Source organism: Lytechinus pictus, chromosome 19, assembly GCF_037042905.1.
Source record: "Lytechinus pictus isolate F3 Inbred chromosome 19, Lp3.0, whole genome shotgun sequence".
NCBI classification, from domain to species: Eukaryota; Metazoa; Echinodermata; class Echinoidea; order Temnopleuroida; family Toxopneustidae; genus Lytechinus; species Lytechinus pictus.
The window spans coordinates 9068268-9093069 of record NC_087263.1 but is presented as its reverse complement, the minus strand read 5'-3'; the positions used below and the strand labels follow the sequence as shown (position 1 = coordinate 9093069).

The window sequence follows — 24802 nt, the reverse complement described above, 5'->3', positions numbered from 1 at the left end:
GAATACGATTTTTATTTATCAAGATAATGTCTGTTTTTGGTACATAATCTTTGAAATAAAAAAATCATACATCTATTGAATGAAAACATATAAATTTGTCACCTTGAAGAATGGTGATTATCCCAGAAGGCTTTAAAATATTAATTGATCCAATTAATGCACTATACTAATAGTGAGTTTTAAGAATTCAGGGTAATTCAGACACTATCCTGTAGAAATCCAGCTTTCATTGTTTTTTTCAGGCTTCGTTCCAAAATTTTGACACTTGCATTCCAGAGAGTGACAGTGAAAATTGGAAAGTTTTCAAAAAAGGGGAAAAATGTTTAGGTCCTTTGAGAAACAATTTTTTGTATACATGTAATGACCTTCGTATAGCAGCTAGATGAACACACCCAGTGATTTTGTTTTGCTTTAATTTGTTTTGATAGAGATGACTGATGAATTATTAAAAGCACTTAAAAACAGGATTATCCTTTATATTATTTTGAAATATCACAAATAGGCATAAGCTACTGTTATGAGCATGCACAGACTAGAGTTTTGTTGAATTGAATGTGAATCTGAACAGCTTTTAGGACAGTGTTGCACAAAAAAATCAAGTCTAATTGAAAAATTGCCTTGGAAATTAGGCATGTATCCTATTCCTTTCAAAAAGAAGGAAGAAAGGGTCTCTTCCTCGACCCCGACTGCCTTCAAGAAGGAAAGCATTTATGTGCCATCGGGTTGAACTCTTGTCTGTTTATTAACCCATTGGTGCGCATGATCCCAGAACTTACGTCATTTATTGGCAATGGGACTAGATAAGTGCAGGGCCATACTTCACTTGTCGCACTGCTCTGAAGTTCTGGATAGCAAGTTGCCAGTCATGTGTTATTGCTCACACCAAACCACAGCTGAGGCTTGACTTTCTTTTATTGATGCAGTTTCTTGCCAACAAGTGCGTGTTCCTGTTGCTTTCATAGCATTGGTTCCGCAGGTGCTCTTTACAGCACTGCGGACAAGCTTCCCCAAATCTTGGGTATTTATCCTCACAAAATTTGAGTTTTCTTCAGCTTTTTAGTGTTCTTTTTGCTCTCCAAATGTTGATGCTGTCTGAATTTCCTGAACATTGTGCGTTGCAGTTGGTACCAAAAGGACCTTTTTGCTTGTCAGGAATCTTTATATACGCGCTCCAGAATCGTCGTTGGTGTCTGTTTTCTTGTGGAATATTTTTATGCCAAAGCTTCGCCTCGAGATGGTCAATATGCCTTCTATTCACCTCTTGTATCATAAAGATACTCATCGAAAATATAAGATTTTTAAGGTATTTCCATTTTGAGTTGATTATGAGAATGTGCCTTTTTTCACTATATTAAGACGTTCTTTTCATTATTTTTTCCCTCCCACTCAAGTTCACCCCCCCCCCCATTTTCCATCCTTTTTTCCAAGTCTAATTCTTACATGTACATACTGAACAAGTCAACTTTGCAAATTCGGTTTGTAGTTATTTGATATTTGATTTATTTTTTATTTGCATTTTTATTTCAATTTCAATTTGATTTCATTTTTTTGCACATACTGTATATTTATTCTTTATAATCTGTTCACTTTTGTGTTTATTTCTTCATTAATTCTCAATGTATATTTACTTATTCCTCTAATTTGATATATCTTTGTTCATTATACATGTATATATTTTTTATTTATTATTTTTAAAAGAATCAATTTCAAACTCTCTTTTTAATGAGAGAATATGATCTTTCATGAGATTTTACATTTTCTTTGCCATTAGCCTTACTGTTGACATTGCTAAATTAAACATGAAAGATGGATATCGGGGTAATGTCCTTTTTTTCTATGTACATGTATGCTAATGATACACACATGATGGAGTATTGAGCCACTTTATTTTTAATGGAGAATGAAACCTTTGGAACAAGATAGCTTATGTGAAAACAGAAAAATCGTACAAATAATGAGAGAGTTATGAGCATAATGCTATGGAGATCCTCAAATTGGCAATGCGATAAAGATGTGTGATGTCACTTGTGAACAACTCTCCCCATTACTTTAGTATATATTTCACTTAAATTACCTCTTTTATCACATCTATTTATAGTAGATCGTGTGTTCTTTCTATAGGAGGGCATGTAATACAGATTTTTAAGAATACATCATGGATAAAGAGTTTGTATCACCTCAAGAAAAAGCAGAAAGAGACATTTTGAGGGTATAATATGGTCCATCAAAGGGAAAGTTGTTCACATGTGACATCACACATCCTTGTCGCATTGCCAATGGGAGGATCTCCATAGCATTAGTGATTGCAATATTCAAATGCTCATAACTTTCTCATTATTTGTCCGATTTTTCTCAAACTTTCTTTGTTCTTATTCTTTGATTTTTCTGTTTCGACACAAGCCTACTGATTCCAAAGGTTTCATTCCCCTTTAACAGCAAAATGAGATATTCACATCATGAAGAAGGGTAGGTTTTCATGTAAACACCTCCCTAAATATTCTTTGGTAGATCATGCTAAAGTGACAATCACAGAAAAATCATTTCATGAAGCTCTCTTCAGTTTAAAGGAGAATGAAACCCTTGAAACCAGCTGAATCCATATCAAAGAGAAAAATCAAAGAAACATATTGTTGAAAATTTGAGGAAGATTGAATGAATAATAAGAAAGTTATGAGCATTTGAATGTCGAGATCACTAATGCCATGTAGATCCTCCCATTAGCAATGCGAGCATGATCTGTGATGTCACACACGTACAACTCCCTCATTACTTTAGTACTTATTTCACTTATATTCTCACTTTTATAGAGTCTATCACAAGGTGAGGTGTTCTCTTTATGAGAGGACAAGTACAGAGGTTTCACAACATTATATCATTGATGAATCGTTTGTCATATGATTAGAATGAACAAAAAGAGATGTTTTGGGGTATATTTTCAGTGTCCAAAAGGGGAGAGTTGTTCATCTGTGACATCATAGATCTTGGTCGCATTGCCAATGGGAGGATCTCCATAGCATTAGTGATCTCGACATTCAAATGCTCATAACTCTTCTATTGCTAGTCCTATTTTACTCAAACTTTTGTTGATCTTATTCTTTGATTTTTCTGCTTTCACAAAAGCTAACTTGCTCCAAGAGTTTCATTCTCCTTTAATGTCTTGGTTAGAGTACAGTTAATGTATATAATAGGCCTATTTTTTTTTTTATTGATGAGGACTAATGTAGCATTGTAATTATGTAGCTTGACACAACAAAAACTGAGTGTTGATTGGTGTACAATCTACAGGTAGCTAAAGGCTTTCACCTGTCATTTTTGCTCCAAAGTTAGATATTTGGTGCTACAGTAGTTCAACACGTTGTAATTTATACACTCTTGGTGTCATTTTCAATTCTTAGGGTGTAATTTTGACATCGTAGGGTGTGGTGCTCTAGGGATATCAACTGGTGTCATTTTTTACACCCAAGTTTATAGAGTGTAGAACGAACCCAACACCCAGTTAAAATAATATTTCAACATGTTTCTGGCAGTATCAGGGTTAAGAAGCGTGAAACGATGAAAATCTTATCTCTTCGAACTGTTCTCAAACTTCGAATGACAACTTTATCTGAGTACAAGACTTAATTTTCTTCAATTTTCAGGCAATTATCTTTCTCGCGAAAACGCTTATCATATTGCAGTAAAGTTTGCGCTGGTGGACTTAAAGTTTGGTGTAATGAAATATCTTTATCGATTGATTTTTGAAGCTAGCCAATTTCCGGTAATGTGTATCAAATATTCAAGTAGGATTACAGGTCAAACCAACTTGCCCAGTGCATAGTATATGTATTGGGGTAGGGCTTGGTGATAAACCCTTGATATATAGTCTTAAAATGTATTTCTCTTTTATCATTCATCATGGTTTAATCATTCCTTGTTGCCAGTTTCTTGTTGTTGAGCAATTGTCCAAAGTAAATTTTCAAGAAAGTTGAAATTATTTCTCCTGGACAAAACTGGAGACAGATCTATAAAAGTGAATGTTTTGCTCTAGATATTAAAAAATGAATATGCATGTACATGTACAGGTTCATGTAAAATTATGTACAAGTTATGTACATAAAATGCCAAAGCCATTCTTAGCACATTGTTTATTCCTCTAGAAACCTTCAGCCTTTTCACACATGAATCTTCTTGAATAATCATTGTATTGATAATTGCGATTCGTCTTGAAAATCATGGGACCTTTCACACGCTCACTTGAAAACTGTGATTTGAAATCAAATTCCTGGGCAAAGACGGTATACATGTGTCCTTGGTGACTTGTCAATCAAAGCACTGCATCGATATGATGAGTGCATGACAACTATCTACGGAAGTGCTTGAAAGGACACGTACATGTAAGCTCCGCCCCCAAAATATGTTTTGTAGGTCAAGCCTTTCACACGTAAAATTCGCACCGTAATTTGAGTGAAACCTAACTGGAATTCATCTCCGGAGTAGATTTGAATTTGTGATTGTGATTAGCGTTTGGTGATTCTAGTTTGGTTTCACACGTGCTATTGTCATTAGCGCTATTTTTCACGGGAATCATTCAAATTACAACTTTTTTACCATGTGAAAGGGTGGTATTAATTGCATGCACTGACATAATTCAGGGCCCCACAGTGCAGATTTTGGTAAACCTCCACAAATTCTTCTGGTTTTGGTTGTCTGACACCCCTATCAATTTCTTTTTCTATATTTTTTTCAATCTTGTATGCAGGCAAAAGAGTTGGAACTGGATAGAACACAGAAATGGTTGAAAATGGCCAAGAATTGGAAGAGGTATTACTCCAGTGAAAAGGTAGGTATTTTTAAGGTCAAGTCCACACCAGCAGTATTGTTAGCAAAGCACTGAAAATTTTATCACAATCGGATGCAAATGGGAAAAATATGTATATGTAATAATTCATTAACAATTACAATAACCAGGGGTGTGAGAGTTCAGATTTTTAGCTGATTTCATATTTTTTGTTTTGATTTTCGGCTTAATTTCAGCTTATTTTTGGCTTTCATCTGTACAAAAAGTATGGGAGCTCTTTCTATTTTTGACTTTTTCAACACTCTTCAGCTTTTTTCAGATCTTTTTATTAGTGACCACTCACACCCCTGAATAATGATGATAATAATAATATAGATAATGAGAATAATAATGATGATAAAAATAGTAACGATGATAATTATCATTGTACTTGGAATATTTTAAAGTGCATTGCACATTTGCACATGCCCCTCTGCACTTTAAACGTATAAAAGTATAAAGGAAAAGTATGAAGTAATCTGAATGAAATTAATTAGAAGCAACTTTGGTTGGTGTAATACCTGAACTGACCTGTAAAAAAGTGTAATGCTTTTTATTTCCCAGAAATCACCAAGAAGATACAGAATTAATATGATGATTTGATTTATCATCAGTCCTGTTATAACACTGTAATATTTTGTTTACAGAACTTTCCTGTCAAGTTCCAATGTTTAATAATTATCTAATTTTCATCAGTCAGAACAATTGCTTCTCTGCTGCATTCATTTGTCGGCTTGCCAGAGGTAACCCTCTGACTGCTGAAAGATCATTGGATTATTGATGCATTAAAGGGGAAGTTCACCCTGAAAAAACGTTTACTGTAAAAATAGCTGCAAAATAATAAAATATATTGCTGAAGGTTTGAGAAAAATCCATCTCCTCTTCCACTTTTGGGGCTTCCCCATGAAATTTGTCTCTGGAAAAAAAAAAATCTTAGAATAACATTTCTGTTTTTAGGCATCAGCCCTACATCCGCTTATCTTCATTTCATATATTTGTGATAATAGTATTATTATGTAGACATACAACAAGAATATGCATGCTTTGTACATTCCTTAACGTCCTAAGCTTTCTTGTGAGTCTGAATTTTTCCCTAAACATGAATAACATGGTGATATTGAGATGAAAAGGGTTAATGAGTTGTTGAATGCTATTCATGAGACGGGCTTCCAAGAGGATGAGAGTGCATGAAGAGGTCACGTTGGATTCTTTAATTATTAAAGATGGCACGCGGCCTAGTTCTTGTCCGTCACAGATTCATGTACAGTACAGTGTTTATTTTTCTGGGATAGAGAGCGGTAGTTCACTATTAAGGCATTCACTTGTTATTAGTAGTCTCCAGGCACAGACCCTGATTGAAACTTTGATTAACAAACTTGTGTGTCTCCACGCAAAGACTAGCACATACAAAACGTGCTGTTGGCCTTCAGTACACAAGGCATGAGTAGGCTGCAATTCAGACCCTTTACTCGAGTGAAGGGTTTGCACAGCAGACTATGTTATTAGATTGAAGGATTAGAGAACTAGTGAAATGTAGGGGCGGGGTACATTGAGAGAAATAAATGGAGAGACAGGGATGTATACGTGTATACATGTACAAGGCTCCACATTAACTTTTTTTGGTGGTGGCCCGTTCGGGCCACCAAAACCATCAAAAAAAATTTTTTGGTGGCCCGATATTAAAGTTTGGTGGCCCGAAAAATATAAAGAAAAACATAAAAAATGAATAAAACAAACTTCTGAAATATTAATTCTGCAGCCACTACCACTAAGTTCCTTTCACTTTATACATCTTAGTGTAGTAGGTTTCACGGTACACCATGTATCTTTCCTGGGCATATGTTGGTCCTGAAAGGACCACCCAATCTCGACGTTTCGACAAGTGTGTTCTTGTCGTCCTGAGGAGGAAGAAGCCATTACATATATTTTCAACAGCTGTGGCAACAGTCTATTCTGACTGGAATATAATTAAAAGCCAAGCATATAATTTTCACTTACCTTTTGGGAATGGCACATTTCTATTTTTATATCCTTTAGTTTGTATTATTTTATTTTCAGTAGAAACATATTTTTTAATCAGGCATATTCAATGGGAAGGGGTATAAATGGTTTAACCACTGTCCAAAAAAATGAAAGAAAAAAAAAGAAAACGGAAAAAACTATATTGGAAAAAAAGTGTGAGAAAAGTCCTTCCCTATAATTTGCCAAAATGTTGGAAAAAAAATCACATTTCATATCAATGAAATGCCTTCCCAAAGTATTTACTTTCTCAAGAGTGGTTTAAGAAGTCATTTATAAACAAGAAAGAAAGAAACTGTCTGTTTGTTTAAGGCTAGAAAATACACAGCTTCGAAAGAAACCAAGTATCAACATACATACAAATGCACACGTGGGACTGTGATGTACTTGCCTATGTGTTTTTATGTGTATTAATTCATGTGGAAATCGGTCTTTTTGAGTCAAAAGAGAGGTCATAATTCCTCTTCTTAATACTTGCAAATAATCAGGGTACACCAGATTTTCGTAATGTAGACTGTAGAATTTCATTTCATTGGTGTAAAAGGTGACTTTGACTTAGATTTTCAAAGTTCTGTGGAAGATTTCTCAGCAGCAACATTTTTTATCGCAGCTCCCTGAGTCTGAATAGGCTGAGCTAGATCTAGAGCACAGCTGTATGCAGTGGCTTCATGCAAAGCTCACGCCAGCCGGCCGGCGCGGCTGGCTGGATAATAGCTACTGTATGCTATAGCTGTAGGCCTAATATGCAAACTGTGTGTGTGTGTATTTGTGTGTAGATCAACAAAAAAGGCGCATGACGAACTGGCTTGCAATTTGAGCTGTAGAAAGTTGATAAATGCGTGCAAAATTGGGAGAAAAATTGCGCTACTTTGAAAATTATTGGTTGCCCGATTCGGGCCACCAAAACTTAACATTTTATCAATAATGGTTGCCCGAGGTGAATTTTTGGTGGCCCCGGGCCACCGGGCCACCGCTAATGTCGAGCCTTGCATGTATATGTAAATTGTAACCATGGTTTGACTCCTCTAACATAAAATAAATTGTCATTATTGTCACTTTCTGTGTATGTTTTGATCAAGAGCTTTATTTTCATATTTACAAAATTGATTGAAATATTTGCAGCTATTGTGAGGGTTATGCTTGTTTGCTCTTTCTCTAAAAGTCATTCAAATGAGTTTGCTGTTGGGATTGATTCGACCTTGTAATGTAATGTAATGTACATGTAACATAATTTTCATTAATTTCCATTTTTGAGTAGTGCATGATGAATTAAAAATATTTTAGAAGGGGGTAATATTGAATACACAAATAACTTTCATTTTTTAAAAAAGAAAATTGCATTTTATAGAATATATTTCATATTTTCATGTGACATGGAAGAACTGCTTGTTGTGATGTCACAAAATTAAAATAAAAAAATTGTAACTCTCTCATTCCTTTCTTTATTTTCACCAAACCTTCACAGGTGCGTTGCTTTTTTAACAAACGTTTTAACATCACCTTTGACTTTGCTCTTTTTGTGTTTTCTTTTCTTCCTATTTGTTTTCCTTGCAGTTGACGAGAAGAATATACAAAGGCATCCCGGACAAGATGCGAGGAACAGTATGGGCCATGCTCCTGGATCTAAATAAGATAAAAGATGAGCAGCCTAATGTTTATGAGGTAAACATCAACATCAAATGTAAACAATTTGTATGAATTGCCAGAAAAACAAGGTCTGACGATGATGACGAATGTCACCCATGTTATTACCGTGGTGGTGGCGTGTTAGCTCAGTTGGTAGTGCAAGGGTTTGGGTTTCCGGTGTCCCGGGTTCAATTCCTACTCGGTGCGCTAGTGCCCTTCATTACCAGGTCCCTCAGAGAGGACCTTAAGCTGCAGGTCCTTTGGTTGCTTGCATGCTTTCTTTAGCAATCAGTCCACAGTCCACTTAATTATTGATTCTAGTCTTGCTGACAGCATTATCAAAATGTTTTCAATTCAAGAACTTCATATAAAAATCAGAATAAGTTCATAAAGTCGTTCCAGAAATATGTTAATATAGGGGTCAAGCAAGTTGTCTGCAAAACCACATCCTGCCAAAAGAAGTAGGCTAGATGGACAATGACAGTATTTACCGACTATAAGTCTTTGTTAGGAACGATTAAATTTCTCTTTAAACCCTCATGTTGATATATTAAAAGGAAGTCCCGTATTTCCAAACAGCTGTCCACCAAACTAGCCTTGGATTAGCAGCGAAGATTTAGAAAGAAAAAGAAAATATTCATATCCAGATATATCTTCTTGCCTCTATCCAGAATTTAAGCCACTGTTCTCTGAGCGTAGTCTAAGATACACACAATTTGACAGTGAATACAAAATAGATACAGAATTTTGAATGGCAGTAGGATAATAGTGTATTTCAAACTGGCTTTGCATGAGATAAACATCATGGCATCTCAATGTAAGTTATAGAAAAAAAATATATCTGAATTTAAATTTTCATAAAATTCTAGCAAATGTCATGAAAACATGAAGAAAAAGGATGAAATGAAATGTTGCCCTGTAACTGTTAGGGGTATGTATTTATATTTTGTCAGAGTCTTCTCCCCCCCCAAAAAAAAAAATCCCAAACAAACGAAACAAACCAATTGTGTGCAAGTCGAATGTTGAATGCATGATCCAATGCAACTGTAACAATGACAATGATTTGGCTGGTTGACTGAGATCGTCATGGTCAGTTTTAATTTGGATTGAGCAATATAAAGTTCTTGTAGCTTTTACTTCATTGGTGAAATTCTTAGAAAAACATAAAGCTTGAGAAGTTCTTGGTGATGATGTTCATTTATATCTGTATTGAGCTACATGTACACAAATGATTAATATAATGGGTCTAGAATATACAACTATCGTCATAGGTCTATGTTACACTTGCATTAGGCCAACCTTCCAAAATGGGTGGAGTAGAAAAAGTGTTTTCACCAGATTATGGAGCTTAGAAGAATCGTCAAATTGCTATTTCTGCCCCCGAAATATCTTAATTAATCATCGACTTCACCAGACGAGATCTTTAAGGGATTTTGTGAACTTTTTCTAGTTTTCTTCAATCTCCTTATCCCCTTGTAGAGTCTCCTTTTCCTGAGCCATATTTATGGGGATTTCTAAAGTTCTAAATTAGTGAAATGATTAAAAACCATTCCTTAAATTTGTTTAATTATTAGACTCAATACTGATATGATGCATGTACTCCCTCGATGATCACAACCACATTTTTCATGTGAAATATGTACATGTATACCCGTCCAGAAGGAAAGAAGAGGAGGAAGATGAAAGAGATGAAGAACAAGGAGGAAAAAATAGGAGGAGTAAGAATAAAAAGGAGGAAGAGAGCGGGAAGGAAAAGTGAATGGTGGAAGGAGGGAAAGGATAATGAGGAGGGGGAGAAGGAGAAGGAAGAGGCGGAGAATGAGGTGAAGGTTGATTTTAAAGGGTTTAAGGAGGAACAAAAGAGAGGAATTAACAAAAAAACACCAGAATTTACATGTAGCACGAAATAAACCAGAGATCCAAAGTCTTTACCAAAAGCCTTATTAAAGGTATTGTTTAACTTTGTGAGCAGCCGATTTAAAAAATTCTCAAACCAAGATGAAACATGTGTACTAGTGCATGTATTAGAACTAATAAACCCTGAAAACAACCATTATTGAGAATGAAAAGCTAAAACTACAAGGCAAACCCCGATTTTGTAAATAGGCGTCTTATAGACGCCTAAATAGTACACATAAGTGTATGGGATGAAATTAAGATGGTGTTTTGGGTCACTTTATATTTCAATTTTTGAAGCACTAAATAATTATTTTCGAACGCAATTATTTCTGGGCTTCTTTTTTTTAACATATCACAGACACAGGTGACAAGTGTGACCTTCTAGCTCAGATTTTTAAAAGTCAAACCAATGTTAACCAATCACTTTAATAAAAGCAGTGGCTTGGTTCCTATAATTTGAATAATTCAGAGAAAGTAAATCATTTATGGATATTTTGATATTACACCAGAGTTTCAGAAATTTCTATAATTTATAGTACATGTATCTGCATCATATGAACCCATTGGCTATGGCACAGAAAGTGGTTTAACTGAATCCAGAAATTGTGTGTTTTGACAAATCCAACCAATATGGCAGGTGTTAATTTGGTAATTGAAACACTTACATGTACATCAAGCTTATATGTCACCAGGGAATAATCTTCCTGGTATCGCATTGCAATTTTCTGTTTTTTCCAATTTTAAATTTTATGATCGCTACACAAAATGTCATTTGTGAAGCCATTTTTGACATAGAACTGTACAGAACATAGATGAAAGCTTTTCTCCAACAACCACAAATGCTAATCAAATTTGAGAAGTAAATTTTTTCCCTGTTTCACATACCTGTTTTATAGATATAATTTTTTTTCTAAAAAGATCTACTCATTCAACAAATAGGAATATATTAATGATATAGTGTCTTGTCAGAATATTTGTTTTCATTTGTAGCACTGATCATGTTCAGAAACTGAAAGTAATTAGCCTTTTGATGGTGAATTTATAAACAATTAACCCCCACCCCAAAATGGTTGATAAAAATTTATATCTAATTGATTTTTTTAAAGGTTTGGGAATGGAGAAATGGGGGAAAAGAGTGTCCCATTATACAGAGAAAGACTAATTTATTATGTGTGCATTATTCATATCCCTACACCTCCTCAACATGGGTGAAATGAATTAAGATTTTCAGAGAGGCGGGGGATGTATTATTTTCCTTTGTTAATCAAGATTTTCAGAGAGGCGGGGGATGTATTATTTTCCTTTGTTATAGAATAGTTGTTGATCAAAATGTTTATATAGATTGTAGGTGATGTGTGACAAGATGAAGATAATAGATGAAATAAAAGTGATGTATTTTTGTATGATGACAGGAAGATAGGGAGAGAGAAAGAAAGTGAGACAGAGGGAGACAACATTTTGTTAGATTTTTAGAAACCTTTTTGTGCTATTATACACATGGTGATCTACCCAACACATACAGTGCATATAAAACATGTACATGTATTAAAAGCTGTTCATGAAATCTTTAAATGTGTTCGTAAGTTGAATTACCGATAAATCAAGGACTATCAATTTACTTTGTGGTTTAAAGTTGGCATGAAAACAGTTTGTCATTAAAGCCATGGATGGATTCATGAATTGTGTAAGAAAATATCAACAGCTTTTCATCGACTACTAGCTGTGAACGGAGGCTGTGTTCAGGTGATTTTCTTAAAATAGAATCGCAATCGTAAATCAGAAATAAAAACGGCATCAAAAACAAAGTTGAATTTTAAAGAGATATTGTGTGAATACTTTTCTCTCATTTCAAGCTGTGCTCCCACACATTGTATCAATTTGTATGAACGCCTTTATAGATAAACTTGGCTTCAGAGAATATGGGCCAAATACAATATTAATATCGGTTAAAAATTGTGTTGAGTGTAAATGGAGCAACATGTACGTTTGAGGCTTTACGTCTTTGAAAACGGCGATTCTTGGGTTGCTTGAACACACCTATACACACAGTGTGGTGTAAACATAGAGCAGGGAGTGCAGAAGTACATTGTGTGACTTTATCTACATTTTAAAATGAAATGTCTCTGAAAACTGATTCTTGGGTCACCTGAACGCATCTGTACACCTATGCAGCATAGTAAAATCAATGAATTTAGGTCTATGACTGACCGATAAAAAATCCTGTGACGGCAACTGTGTTTTAAGCAAAACGTCTTTGAAAACAGCGTCTCTGGGGTTACCTGAACACAGCCGTACACAGCATGGTGCAAGCGAGGAGTTTAGAGGTACAATACACTGGGCATTGGCCAAGATTTTGATACTTGTTGGATTAGTTTCAGATTAATTGATTTAGATAGCTTTGAAAATGGGCGGATTTTAGTTTAATGCTGTGTGTTGGATGGGAGGTAGGATAGGAAATGGCTAGAGAGAGTGAGAGAGAGAAAGACACACACACGAAAATAGGGAGTACATAAATAATAAACAGAATAGGTAAGTATTTGAAAGGGGGATGGAATAAGGAAGCAAAGTAGAATCAAGTGCGGTGTTGACATAATTGGTGTTGGAGTTGGGTCAATTTGTACATGAACACAGGTGATTTCAACTTAAGTTGTGTTTACCGTTCGGTGTTGGTGTTACGTTGATTATTACATCAGTACAGGAGGTGTTGGGTCAATTTGTACATGAACACAGGTGATTTCAACTTAAGTTGTGTTTACCGTTCACTGTTGGTGTTACGTTGATTATTACATCAGTACAGGAGGTGGTTTCAACTTAAGTTTGGTGTTTACCTTTTGGTGTTGGTGTTACATCAGCACAGTAGGTGATTTCAACTTAAGTTCGGCGCTGACCTTTTGGTATTGGTGTTAGGTCGATAATTACATCAGTACAGTGGGTGATTTCAACTCAAGTTTGGTGTCAACATTTTGGTGTAATTGTTATGTTGATTATTGGCACGGTGGGTGATTTCAATTTATGTTCATGTTGATCTTTTGGTGTTGGTGTTACATCTGCGCAGCACCAAACCTAAAAATGGAGCTGCTTTAGAATTGATGCTATACAGATAGTTTCATCAAGTGTAAACTTTAATCTCCAATGGCAGGTTAATGAATAGAACATGTTCTTTTATACATTTTTGTGTACCGGTAATCCTCAAATTACCAAGAGAACTAAAAAAATACAAACAATAACAATTTGTGAGAAAAAAGATGAAATAGTACTGGGTAAAAAAGCACTAAGATATAGAACCAAGAAGGTTTCTTTTTCAGAAAAAAATTATAAAAGGAGAGGCTTGAGATAGTATGTCTTGCACGTAGTGACACATTATCTCCACCATGTTGTGTCATAATTTGTAAATCCTCTCCCAAACTTTCTCGAGGGGTCGCGATGAGGTCAATGATCTCTCCTTATTCTTGTGCAAGACACAAGTTGGAAGTCGGTGTGTTACACTCAGATCAGGGAAGTCTAATTCACTTTCCTGCTTAAATTATATATTTTGGTTTTGAAAGTACATGTACATGTATATGAGAGGTTTTGAAAGTATATGAGAACCTTTTTTAAAAGTTGGTCTTATCATGGACTTACTGTCAAAGTAGTACATGTACATGTAGGTCCATGATCCTATGAACTGATTGTTATGGTTTGTTTCCCCAGGAGTACCATGAACAACATTAGTTCAGAGAAATTAGGGAAACACTTAAAAAAAATATTACAGACTGTGATGTTTGTGAATAGGATTTGAATGTTAAAGCAAAGCTGCCAAGTAGTACTGGTTGAAAAATGAGAAAGAATACTGGTGGTTTCATGCAAATTACTGATTTCTAAAGTTTCAATTTATGCATTGCCCTAGGGTATTTCTGTGAAAATACTGATTTTCTTACCAAAAATACTGATTCTCAGCCTTTAAAATACTGAATGTCCTTGATCAGGTTGGCAACTCTATTAAAGGCTTGGGGTGGGGAAAGTTTCATTAGATTGAAAATTCAATTTATGGCTTGGAGAATTTACTGGGTGAAAGCCATACATTGTATTTTCAATATTATAGGATTATTTGTGACAAGCTCTTGCTGTGGGGGTGTCCCCAAAATTGTGAATTTTCAGGTCAATATATTGCTATCATCCCCCATCACTGCTTGGACTGGACTGGATATTTTGATGATATTTAGGGCAAGGCCACTTTCCAGAGGGCACATTTCTGTATTACAGCACAAACAAGAAAAATGGAAAAGAAGAGGGGGGCACACCGAATTTCCAAGGCCAATAGGAGGGCATCAAGGCCCATCAACAAGGCATCCATCGCTATGGCCTTCATTAAATCCTTGAGGTGAAATAAAATAACTTCCCTACGACAAATGTCTGATGAAGCTTGCAGCCTAGCAAGAGAAAGCTTACCAAAATACAGGTAAATTTCCGTGATTGTGTATTAAATGAAGAACGAGTTTCTCAAATTCCCTATCCCTTTTCTGTGTTTCAGAGAATGAAGGCGAAAGCAAGGATATACTCACCGGACATCAGGCAGATTGATCTGGACGTTAATCGGACCTTTCGGAATCACATCATGTTCAGGGATAGATACGGCATCAAACAACAAGCTCTGTTCCACATCCTCGCTGCTTACTCTATGTACAATACGGTATGTAGTCACTCATCCAGGTTTTTCATAAAGCTGTTTGTAAGTTGCAAGCAACTTGGTGAAAGACTTTACGAACAACTGGTGACCCTAAGGAACTATTCCACATAAAAATTTGGTGCGCATGATTACATCGAGAAAGGATCACCAGGTGTTTGTAAAGTCGCTCGTAAATCACAAACAGCTTTATGAAACTCCCACCTGGGTCCCGTAACACAAAGGTTAGCGATTAATCGTACGCTTGATTTTCACGATTGATTGTGTATTGTAGTCAATGGAAGCAATCGTAGAATAATGTTTCTATGATCATTGTTAAGATTTGTGTTACGGACCCCTGGTAAAGTTTTCGACTCCTGGGATTGAGAGAGAATTACCTTGCATTGACAGAGATCACCCTCACCCCTCCTTCCACTTTACTTGGTGCATCCTCCTCCCTCCATACAACCTTCCGACTCTCCTCCACCACTTGCTTCTTCCATGTCTTCTTCGATCGCCCCCTTACTCTCTGACCAGACATCTCAAACTCAAAGAGGGAGTCATATTAATAGTCCACAACAATGCTTCTTCGGCCATCATTTATCCTGACTTCTCCAAACCTACATTCTTGTCCATCTTATTTTCATCTTATAAAAAACAATGTGGGAAACTTCCCTTTCTTTGAAAATAACAGTTGACTAATAATTTCATGAAAGTTGAAAGTCATTTGCGCAATAAGTTTTGTTCAAGGTTGAGCAGACAAGCTCATGACACCACAATGAAATCTTTATCAAAGATGACATCATTGTGACATCATTGTGACATCATTATGACATGACTCATGATATCACACAGAAAAATCATAATGACCTTTAATAAGACATGAATCATGACACCATTATGAACTCAAAATCAAGCTCATGACATCACAATGAAATCTTAATCAAATAAACATCATTGTGACATCATTATGACATCATATGACATGTCTCATGATATCACACAGAAAAATCATAATGACCTTTATAATAAGAAGACATGAATCATGACACCATTGTCAACTCATTAATAATTTATCCTGGCAGCATACATCATCTTTTTGAGAATAGAAGCATATATACATTTAAGGGATGAGCTGTCTCAAGGTGCCTGGAAATTGATTTCTTTTTGCTTAACTTCATTACAATGTATTTGAAGTTTACGTATGAAGGTTTTAGGGATCAGTACAGCATCTACACCGTAATGGCAAATTATAAAGTGGGATCTGTGAAATATAATCTCATTCTCCTTTCATTCTGGTGAGTGTTTCATGAAAAATGTTGTCAGTGATTTACGTACACCAATGATTGTTACAAGCTACTGCAAATCTTTGCATCTCATTGGCTGAGAGATAATTAGCATGAGAAAATCACTGACAAAACTTTTCTTGAAACACCCCCCCCATCCTCCGTGTATTTTTCCAAGTCTGTCTGTTGCATGCATTGTCGATTCCCAGGCCTCCAAGCAGAGTTGCATTATCATGCCTTATAAACAATGAGCATTTGTGGGATTTGAATACATCTAGGGCTTAGAGATTGAAATCTTTGGTGGGATTTCCACGAGTTCTTCTCTCCGCTCAAGAATTGCCCACAGTCAATAGCATTAATCCGCTGGAAAGCCATATCTCTATTCTCAATCTGGATGGCTTTGGAAATGACTGTGTAGTACAGTATCTGACATTAACCCAAGATGATACTAGGGCTACATGTACATAGCAATCGAGCTTCATTCTTTAGATTTGTAATATCTACAATTTTTATTGTTTAAGTTCTTTAATGATAAAGTGGGATCTCGTTGCATAATAATTTGCAACTTGCAACCATACTTTATCAAAGAAACTAGTTGTTTTTAAATATTTCCATATATGTTTAAAATTATAACATGGGGTCAATCTACATGTCAGCTAAAAATACATGTTAAAGTGGGGAATTAAAATGCAGACGATTCCTGAACCGCATGTAAGTCTCTAAGAATTAAATCATGATGATGCAAGGGCCATTTCTGTGAAAGTGTATAATTTCAAGGCTACATATTATGACTTATTGAACAGGAATATAGAGTCCATCAATTAATAACAACCAAACATTGATTGATTAGAAATTTTAAGAAATGTTAACAAGTCGAGTCAATCAAGAAGGAATATTAAGATCAACCAAATATATAAAAAGGTTAAAAAAGAAGGCAAAATGGATATGGAGGGGTGTTTATGAATGAATAATGTAGAGAAAGAGTATGACATTGTTAAACTGATTTGCCAAGGTAATCTATGAAAGATATTACAATTTTAAGATGATACATGTAACAAGACATTTCAATATTGAAAAATGAAGTTCTGTATAGAAGAACAAGTTTTGCGTTCAGTCACTGAGAATAGATGAAAATACTTTATACAAGACTAAAGCAAACCAATCTGAAATGAATATGATGAATGGAAATATCTTGTCTTTCAATCTGAGGGACGTGGGTTCAATTCCAAGCCACGGCGTGTATTCCTTCAGCAGGAGATTTACCCACATTGTGCTGCACTCATCCAATTTGAGGTGAATGGGTACCTGGTAGGAAGAAATTCCTTGCATGCTCGAGCGCCCGATCAAGGTACATGTACATGTACATGTAGCAGTGTTAAAGCCGGGGTAATAATACCATCATCATGTTAAGCAGGGCCCGCTGGGAGAACAGTTTTTTCGTAACTTTATTATTATTATTATCATTAGAGTACACTCACAAGAAAAAGCTAGGTTTTTTTCTTCAGATAATAATGTCAAGTTCGTCCCTTGTTTTACAGGGTTTTTTTTTTCTTCACTTGCTGTATTCAGTACATGTATTTCCCTGAATAAATGAATGGCAGGAATTAGACAATTTGAAAAAACTGAAAACCTTTTAAAAAGGAACATGAATTTGGAAGACAATCTTTAGAAAAGGTAGAAACAATATACATGAATAAACATCGCAACTCGGATATACGAATATGCCAATGATAATGATTCTTGTTGAAGAAAGCTATAAAGTTCTTTCCTTAGGGATTTGTTAAGGAGGTCCCTGATAGTTATCTCTTAAAGACGACTGAACTATTGAGGAGATCCATCTTAAGCTTGCATCATTTCCTGCCCTGATCACACAGAGATAACATTATGATGTACACTCGCATACTGAAGAAACATTCATGACAACATGTGACCAGTCACATGACTCTACAGTATCTTTAAAATATATGAATGTAGAAAATAAAAAGCCCTCAATGATGTTTTGGTCTTACAGTATGCCATGAATATAGGCTTAATTTCGTGACATTTGATTTTAAGTATTATGATATACATGTACACTCACATACTGGAGAAACATTCACCATGACATGTGATCATTCATGTGATTCTATGGTATCTTTGAAATACATGCAAAAATGACAAATTTCTCAATGATGAATTAGTGTCATGCTGTTGTGAATGGGTATGTTGTGACATTTGGAGAGATTTTCAGCATCTGTTATCAGATAGCTTTTCTGACATTAGTATGTTTTCATGTATTAAGAAGGGTGATCTTGTCAGGATAAAAAATATAAACATTGATTTGATACATCATGACTTGTACTCACATACTCAAGTATTAGATATTGATAACAGACACAATTACTTGTAAAGTTTTATAACCAGATTACATGTACAGTACATGTAGTCATGTGAAAGAATGCCACCACAGTTTTTTAAAAAAAATATTTGCTTGTAACAAAATGTACAGGAATATAATGAAATTGTTATGATTAGACCAAAAAAATTTAAGCATTTCCCAATATCATAGGATTTGTTAATTTCATTCATAAGGGTTTTTGTTATAGATATTTTCTTTATATCCCTTCATAACGTTATGTCACCTAAATACAGTTGTGCTCAAAAAGTTAGTGAACCTTGCCACAAAATGCACTCCTTCATGCTGAGTGTTGAATGTAGACTACAACAATACAACGTTTGACGAGCCCAGAGAAACAAACTTTATTGAATGTAATTTATTTTTATTTATTATTTAATATTTTATCACCTGACTTCACAATTAAATTTCTGATACATGGCAGAACTTGAACACTTTAAATATGTTCATTTTCTGGTTTGGTTCACTATCAAACTTTGGAGCACAACTGTATATCAGAACATATAAAACTATGTAATGCAGAGTCTACAAACAGGAGTATTATGTATTTTTATGTACTCCTAAACATTAACTCAAATCATACATTGTATCTATTAATTCTAATGAACAAAGTGGTTGATGAATAACAGCGTGTACACTGAAGTGTCAACTTTATTTGAAAGCTTTAGTATGAGCCAAAATTTGAAAAGTACTCCAAAACATTGATTCAAATCGTACATTGTATCTATTTAGTCTAATGAATAAAGCGATTGATGGATGATACCAATAATCGTGAACATACTCAAGTGTCGACATTTATTTGAAAGCTTTATTATGAGTCAAATTTAGAAAAGTACTCTAAACATTGATTCAATCATACATTGTATCTATTAATGAAAAAAGAGATTGATAGATAATACCGGTAATCGTATACATACTCAAGTGTCGACTTTTATTTGAAAGCTTTATTATGATTCTCAAATATTTATTTTTCATCTCCTTTTCTTTCTTTGATATTTTCTGTAGGAGGTTGGATATTGCCAGGGGATGAGCCAAATAGCAGCCCTCCTTCTCATGTACCTTAACGAAGAAGAAGCATTCTGGGCTCTTCATATCTTACTGACAGACACCAAGCATGCCATGCATGGTAAGTCAACTACAGAGGGCGCCAAAGGAGTTTTATTCAATGCTAAATATTTCAATATTCTAGCCAACTTGGCCAGAGTTAGACAATGATACGGTGGCAAAGTGCTCTCATGATTTACATAGGTATGGGATTAAAATTAAGTGAATGTTAGACGAGGACATTGCCCTGAGACACCAAGCACGCCATGCATGGTAAGTCAACTACAGAGGGCGCCAAACACTTTTTTTTCAATGCCAAATATTTCAATATTCAAGCCAACTTGGCCAGAGTTAGACAATGATATGGCGGCAAAGTGCTATCATGATTTTTGGGAATAAACATAAGTGAATGTTAGACAAGTATATTGCCCTGGGCGGGATTTGAACCTCTGCACCTTGGCTTACATGACCAGTGTTATACCAGCTGGGTTTGGGAGACACTTCAACTAAGCCTTAATTAGCAAGAATATATGCGGAGGGGAGAAACATCTCATGATTTAAACTCTCTTTAACTGTGATGAGCATCTGTTTTTTTTCAGTCAGTATGAGCAACGTTTGTCCCGCTGGCATCATCTGAGAGAAATTACTTATTTTGACATCTTTTACAAAAATGTAACATTTGTATATGCACTGCATATACTCGTTAAACCTTTTCAGCTCTTGAATGAAAGAAAAGAGTCATTTAGGATAAAAATACCCTACTCATATGTTGACATTTGCTGTGTTGCTTAAATTACCTTTCAGGTTTCTTCATTCCTGGGTTTCCTAAGCTGATCAGGTATCAAGATCACCATGAAAACATCCTCAAGAAACTCCTACCGAAGGTCCGCAAGAATCTGGTAGGTACATGTACAATGTACTCTCGGTCTGACCAACTGAGTCTGACTTTTGTTATACTACATGTAGGTACTTGGGAGACTCCTTGTCTTTCCAGGTCTTATGTTTCATTCTTGAGTCTCCTTTTAAAGCTGATCAGGTATCTAAACCAACTGGAAAACATCCTCAAGAAACTCCTACCCAAGGTCAGAAAGAATCTGGTAGTAGGAATTTTCGGTCACACCTTTGGAGGACTAGGTTCTTGGTAGATATAAATTGTTGAAGAGTGCAATGAAACAGCCCCCAGGTATCATATCTGCATAATGTGCAGTTTTGGATAAAAGTAACCATTTATTGTCTATGATTATATAAGTGATTTTATCCTGTGTTGACAAAAATTTCTTGTAGATAGTATCTACTTTGCAACTGCATAAGAGGGCTGAGTGGTAGACTAAAAAAGATAAATTTTTATTACGTACTTTAGCTGTTCTGAGCCTTTGTGTCTGTTTATGAACCATCTTGACTTTAAAGGGAGAGTAATTGTTGTTGTTGTTTTAGCTTATACGGCGCGTATCATTCAATAGTGAATATTTGCGCCAAATAAGTTTGCACTTGTGCTAGTCATCAAGACCAATGTATTGATGAAACTCTCAAATTAGGGTCTGTGCATGTGAACTATTCCCACAGATATAAGAAATTGCAATGAATGCTATATGAAATAAACTTAAGGGAATCAATCAATAATTTCAAAGGAACATTAAAACAAAACCTGCATGTGAGAGGATTTGACTTGGCTACCTAAAATACATTCTGGGCTTCTGTATCAAGTTTCAACCAATGTAGATAATAAGCCCCGGACAGCTAATTTTAGTTTATAATCCAAAAATAGATCACTTTAAACTTCATGTGTTAAATTTGTATTTGGTGAGAAGCAAAAGATTGGTGTCAGTTTACGAGTTCCTTTAAGCCAAGGGAAGACCTTAGTATTATAATAGGAATCTGATACTATGAAATACATGTACTTAATTATCTTTGACTACATGATAGAGGGTATTAAAGGTATAGTGTATGATTGGTTAATCTTAGACAAGGTCAGTGAATCAATTGTAAAGATATTATTTTCATTAAATATCTATATCAATGCTCTACTTTATCACTCAAAAGAAATTGGTATAACTCTTCTGTTTTCATGATATTGAGGGGTGAAATATATATTATAATATGTAGGTTAACCTATATATTTTGTTTCCGCCCTCTCGAGTTAACAAATAAATTGATATTAGAACACCGTTCGAATCATGCATATTCATTACAACCTCATGCATATCGATGAAATACGTCATGGCGCATGCGCGGTATCAAGAAATCCCCGTATCAACAAAGTGCAGCGCTGTGTGCAGAAGTAGCTGAGTCGAGTAGAAGCAAACACCGAACGTTGCGTGCAAGCTCAATGAGCCGATGCTAGCCGGCTAGCGATTGGTCCACGTCCTGGACGATTTTTATTGATTGGGCAAACCAGGGGCAAACCTTATCGGACTGTACAGGTACCCCCGCGCGCACACATAACCAACACACACACGCCCTCCACTGATTCACTTACCCCCAGTGATTCACCTAACCCACTGATTCACTTTCCCCGAAAAAAAATGTTGTTTCGTGTGACTATTCAGGGGGTGTGTGTATGCGTGTTATGGGGATGTAGTGTGTTGTGTTTGGTAGTCGTATCCAAAGGTCGTATCGTACAAAATACCAACAGTCCAGGAGGTGGACTAGCTATAGCGATATGCTTGCGCTCTGCATGCACGTTTACTTTAGACATACTCCACTATTAGCGATAGCACACACAGGACAATTACAAGCCATATTATATGGAGCTATAGCTCCATGATTGTATCGTACGTGAATAAGGATTCAGACACGTGGATTATCGGACGTGAATGACGAAGCAAAGGATTGTAATACTGCTTACTTTCGGAATCTTATGTCATGAATCTGAAAGTACTCCAAGACTAAAAGAGATACGAGAATCCCAGAGAAGGGCAAGGGCTGAGTTTGATTAGACGGCCACCTCGCTCTTTGCGCTCGCATCAATATTGTTAGGTAGATGACAATCAGAGATATCTATGATGACAATCCTGTTCATGATTACCAAAAGTGCTTAGAATGTCAGAATTTTAGTTCAGAATATCAATCACTTTTTAAGCCCAAGTGATTGATATTCTGACCTAAAATTTTGACATTCTAAGCACATTTGGTAATCATGAACAGGATTGTCATCTAATTTTAACTAAACAATATTGAAGCGAGCGAGATGAAAAATTTTCATATGTATATATATGTATATAGACGGCCACCCCCATTCTGTCTAGGGCCGAGTATGAAGAAAGGGAAGGGCGAAGAGAAAAACGATTATTTTCAGGGCGGGATGCAAAATAGTAAAACATAAAAGGAATATAAAAGTTGATGGGACCATGGAGGACACACAGTATTGACATGAAAGTAGGATTATTCTTCGTTGTTTAGACTGAACTTGCGAGGTCAAAAGGTGAGCTGAGAAACCTGTTGATGCGAAGTATGTAGCGTAGTCTACATCGTGTAGACCGTGACAGTGTGTGTATGCGACCATGCATCAAGTTGCAAATTTAGAATAAAGTGTTATTTGGTCAATATTCACAAGCAGAGCAGAGGCATCATGAGCAAAAGCAAAAAAAATTAAGGGGGGGGGTAGACGTAAGGGTTAAGATTTCTCGGAAAACTCTTATTCTTGCAGCCACACAAGAAAGCTTGTAGCTAGATATGGAGTAATGAGAAGTTGAGTATATTCAATATTGCGCGGCGCTGTGGTCTATGGTAGAACCGCTCTAGGTATGCAGAGGGGTGAATTTCGGAGCCGACCCCGGGGGCCGACCGGCATGTTTTACAACAGAACTTTACAAGTCATGCCGTGTGAAACGGGGCAACGAAGTACGTGAAAGAAGACTAAGTAGACTTGGAGAAGCAACGTCCGAGGGGATAGTAATTTACGTCTGCTTTGAAACGTGTATCAATAAGGATTTCCAGAGAATGGGTCGCAGAGTATTTCTCCAGTATGGGGAGGGTGGGGGTATAGCCTATATGCCTAATCAAATCCATCAGTGGATGGATGGATGGATGGATGGATGACTGAAAGAATGAATAGATGGATGAATAGGCATATATATGAATGGATCATCCGATGAATGTATAACTCCAAGAATGGATGGACAAAGACAAATGGATACCAATGACGAATAATAGATAGGGGCGCCCCATGGGAGCTGTTGTTGAATGGGCTACCCCTTATTAAATAAACAATAAACAAATAAAAATAGATGGAAAGATGAACTTTTATTGCAACAAATGAGAGGAAGATAGGCCTCCGGGATATAGGCCTACGCATACAGTGTGTGCACGAGCAGTTCAACTGTTGAAAAAAATGTGAATGACTGGTGCGTGGCGACGTGAGCAGGACACAAAGACATCACTCACATCTTGATTGGCATAACGTAGACTTATTTAGCAATGAAAGTGGAACCGGGAATTGGGACTCCCATTTTCCTGCTATAAATATAGGAAAAACGAATGATAACTGTCGTTTTATATAGCCGAGGAAATGTATTCTTCATTGGGATTGGGACCAAGGAGATCTCGGCGTGTCAACATTTCACAACTCATGGGGAAAATAATATAATAATCATTTTTGATGATTGAAAAAAAAATGTGCTCAGTTCACACTGTCACGATTTTTTTTGGGTGGGGTTACCTGCTGAAAAAAAATTGACAAAGCAAAAGAAAAACATAAAGGTTCTAACACGAAATGTTGGTCAATCCATACATTTCTCAAATTTGACACCTATCAGAATTCCAGGGGGTGCTGCCCATGGAAAATAATACATGCCGCATCCCCAGCTCACCCCCCCCCCCCCCCGCTTCCAAGAGGCATATAATCGCGGAATAATTAATCGTATCAGAAAGTATCAGATCAGTCAAGGCGATCGTATTGATCGTAGAAAGTGTTGGAATATGGTTCAACTATTTTGGAGATCAGTTAATTATGAAAGGCCAATCGTGCATGGTGTTCGTGACGGATTGCACTATTGTATGAATAAGAATATTTTGGGGCGGGAAGGTCGCCTACTTCCAAGCGGTGATGACTTTCGGGGAAAAAAAGAAATTTGTGT

General features: G+C 36.0%; 1 protein-coding gene across 3 annotated transcripts; it reads left to right on the top strand.

Annotated features, from left to right (window-relative positions):
* Positions 1 to 2929: 2929 nt before the first annotated feature.
* LOC129283222 (USP6 N-terminal-like protein) lies at positions 2930 to 24390 on the top strand. 3 transcript variants are annotated; one of them, XR_010296598.1, is made up of 6 exons: positions 2930 to 4819; positions 8390 to 8497; positions 14871 to 15029; positions 19689 to 19809; positions 20532 to 22558; positions 22872 to 24390. XR_010296598.1 is itself a non-coding variant. In XM_064113889.1 (5 exons), exons 1-5 carry the CDS (start codon positions 4733 to 4735, stop codon positions 20870 to 20872), a joined length of 816 nt encoding a protein of 271 aa, XP_063969959.1. In that variant the 5' UTR covers positions 2930 to 4732; the 3' UTR covers positions 20873 to 24390. The 3 variants fall into 3 exon arrangements, 1 of the variants encoding a protein (XP_063969959.1); XR_010296599.1 differs by having other exon boundaries at positions 20532 to 22586; positions 22872 to 23301; XM_064113889.1 differs by having other exon boundaries at positions 20532 to 24390.
* Positions 24391 to 24802: the final 412 nt, after the last annotated feature.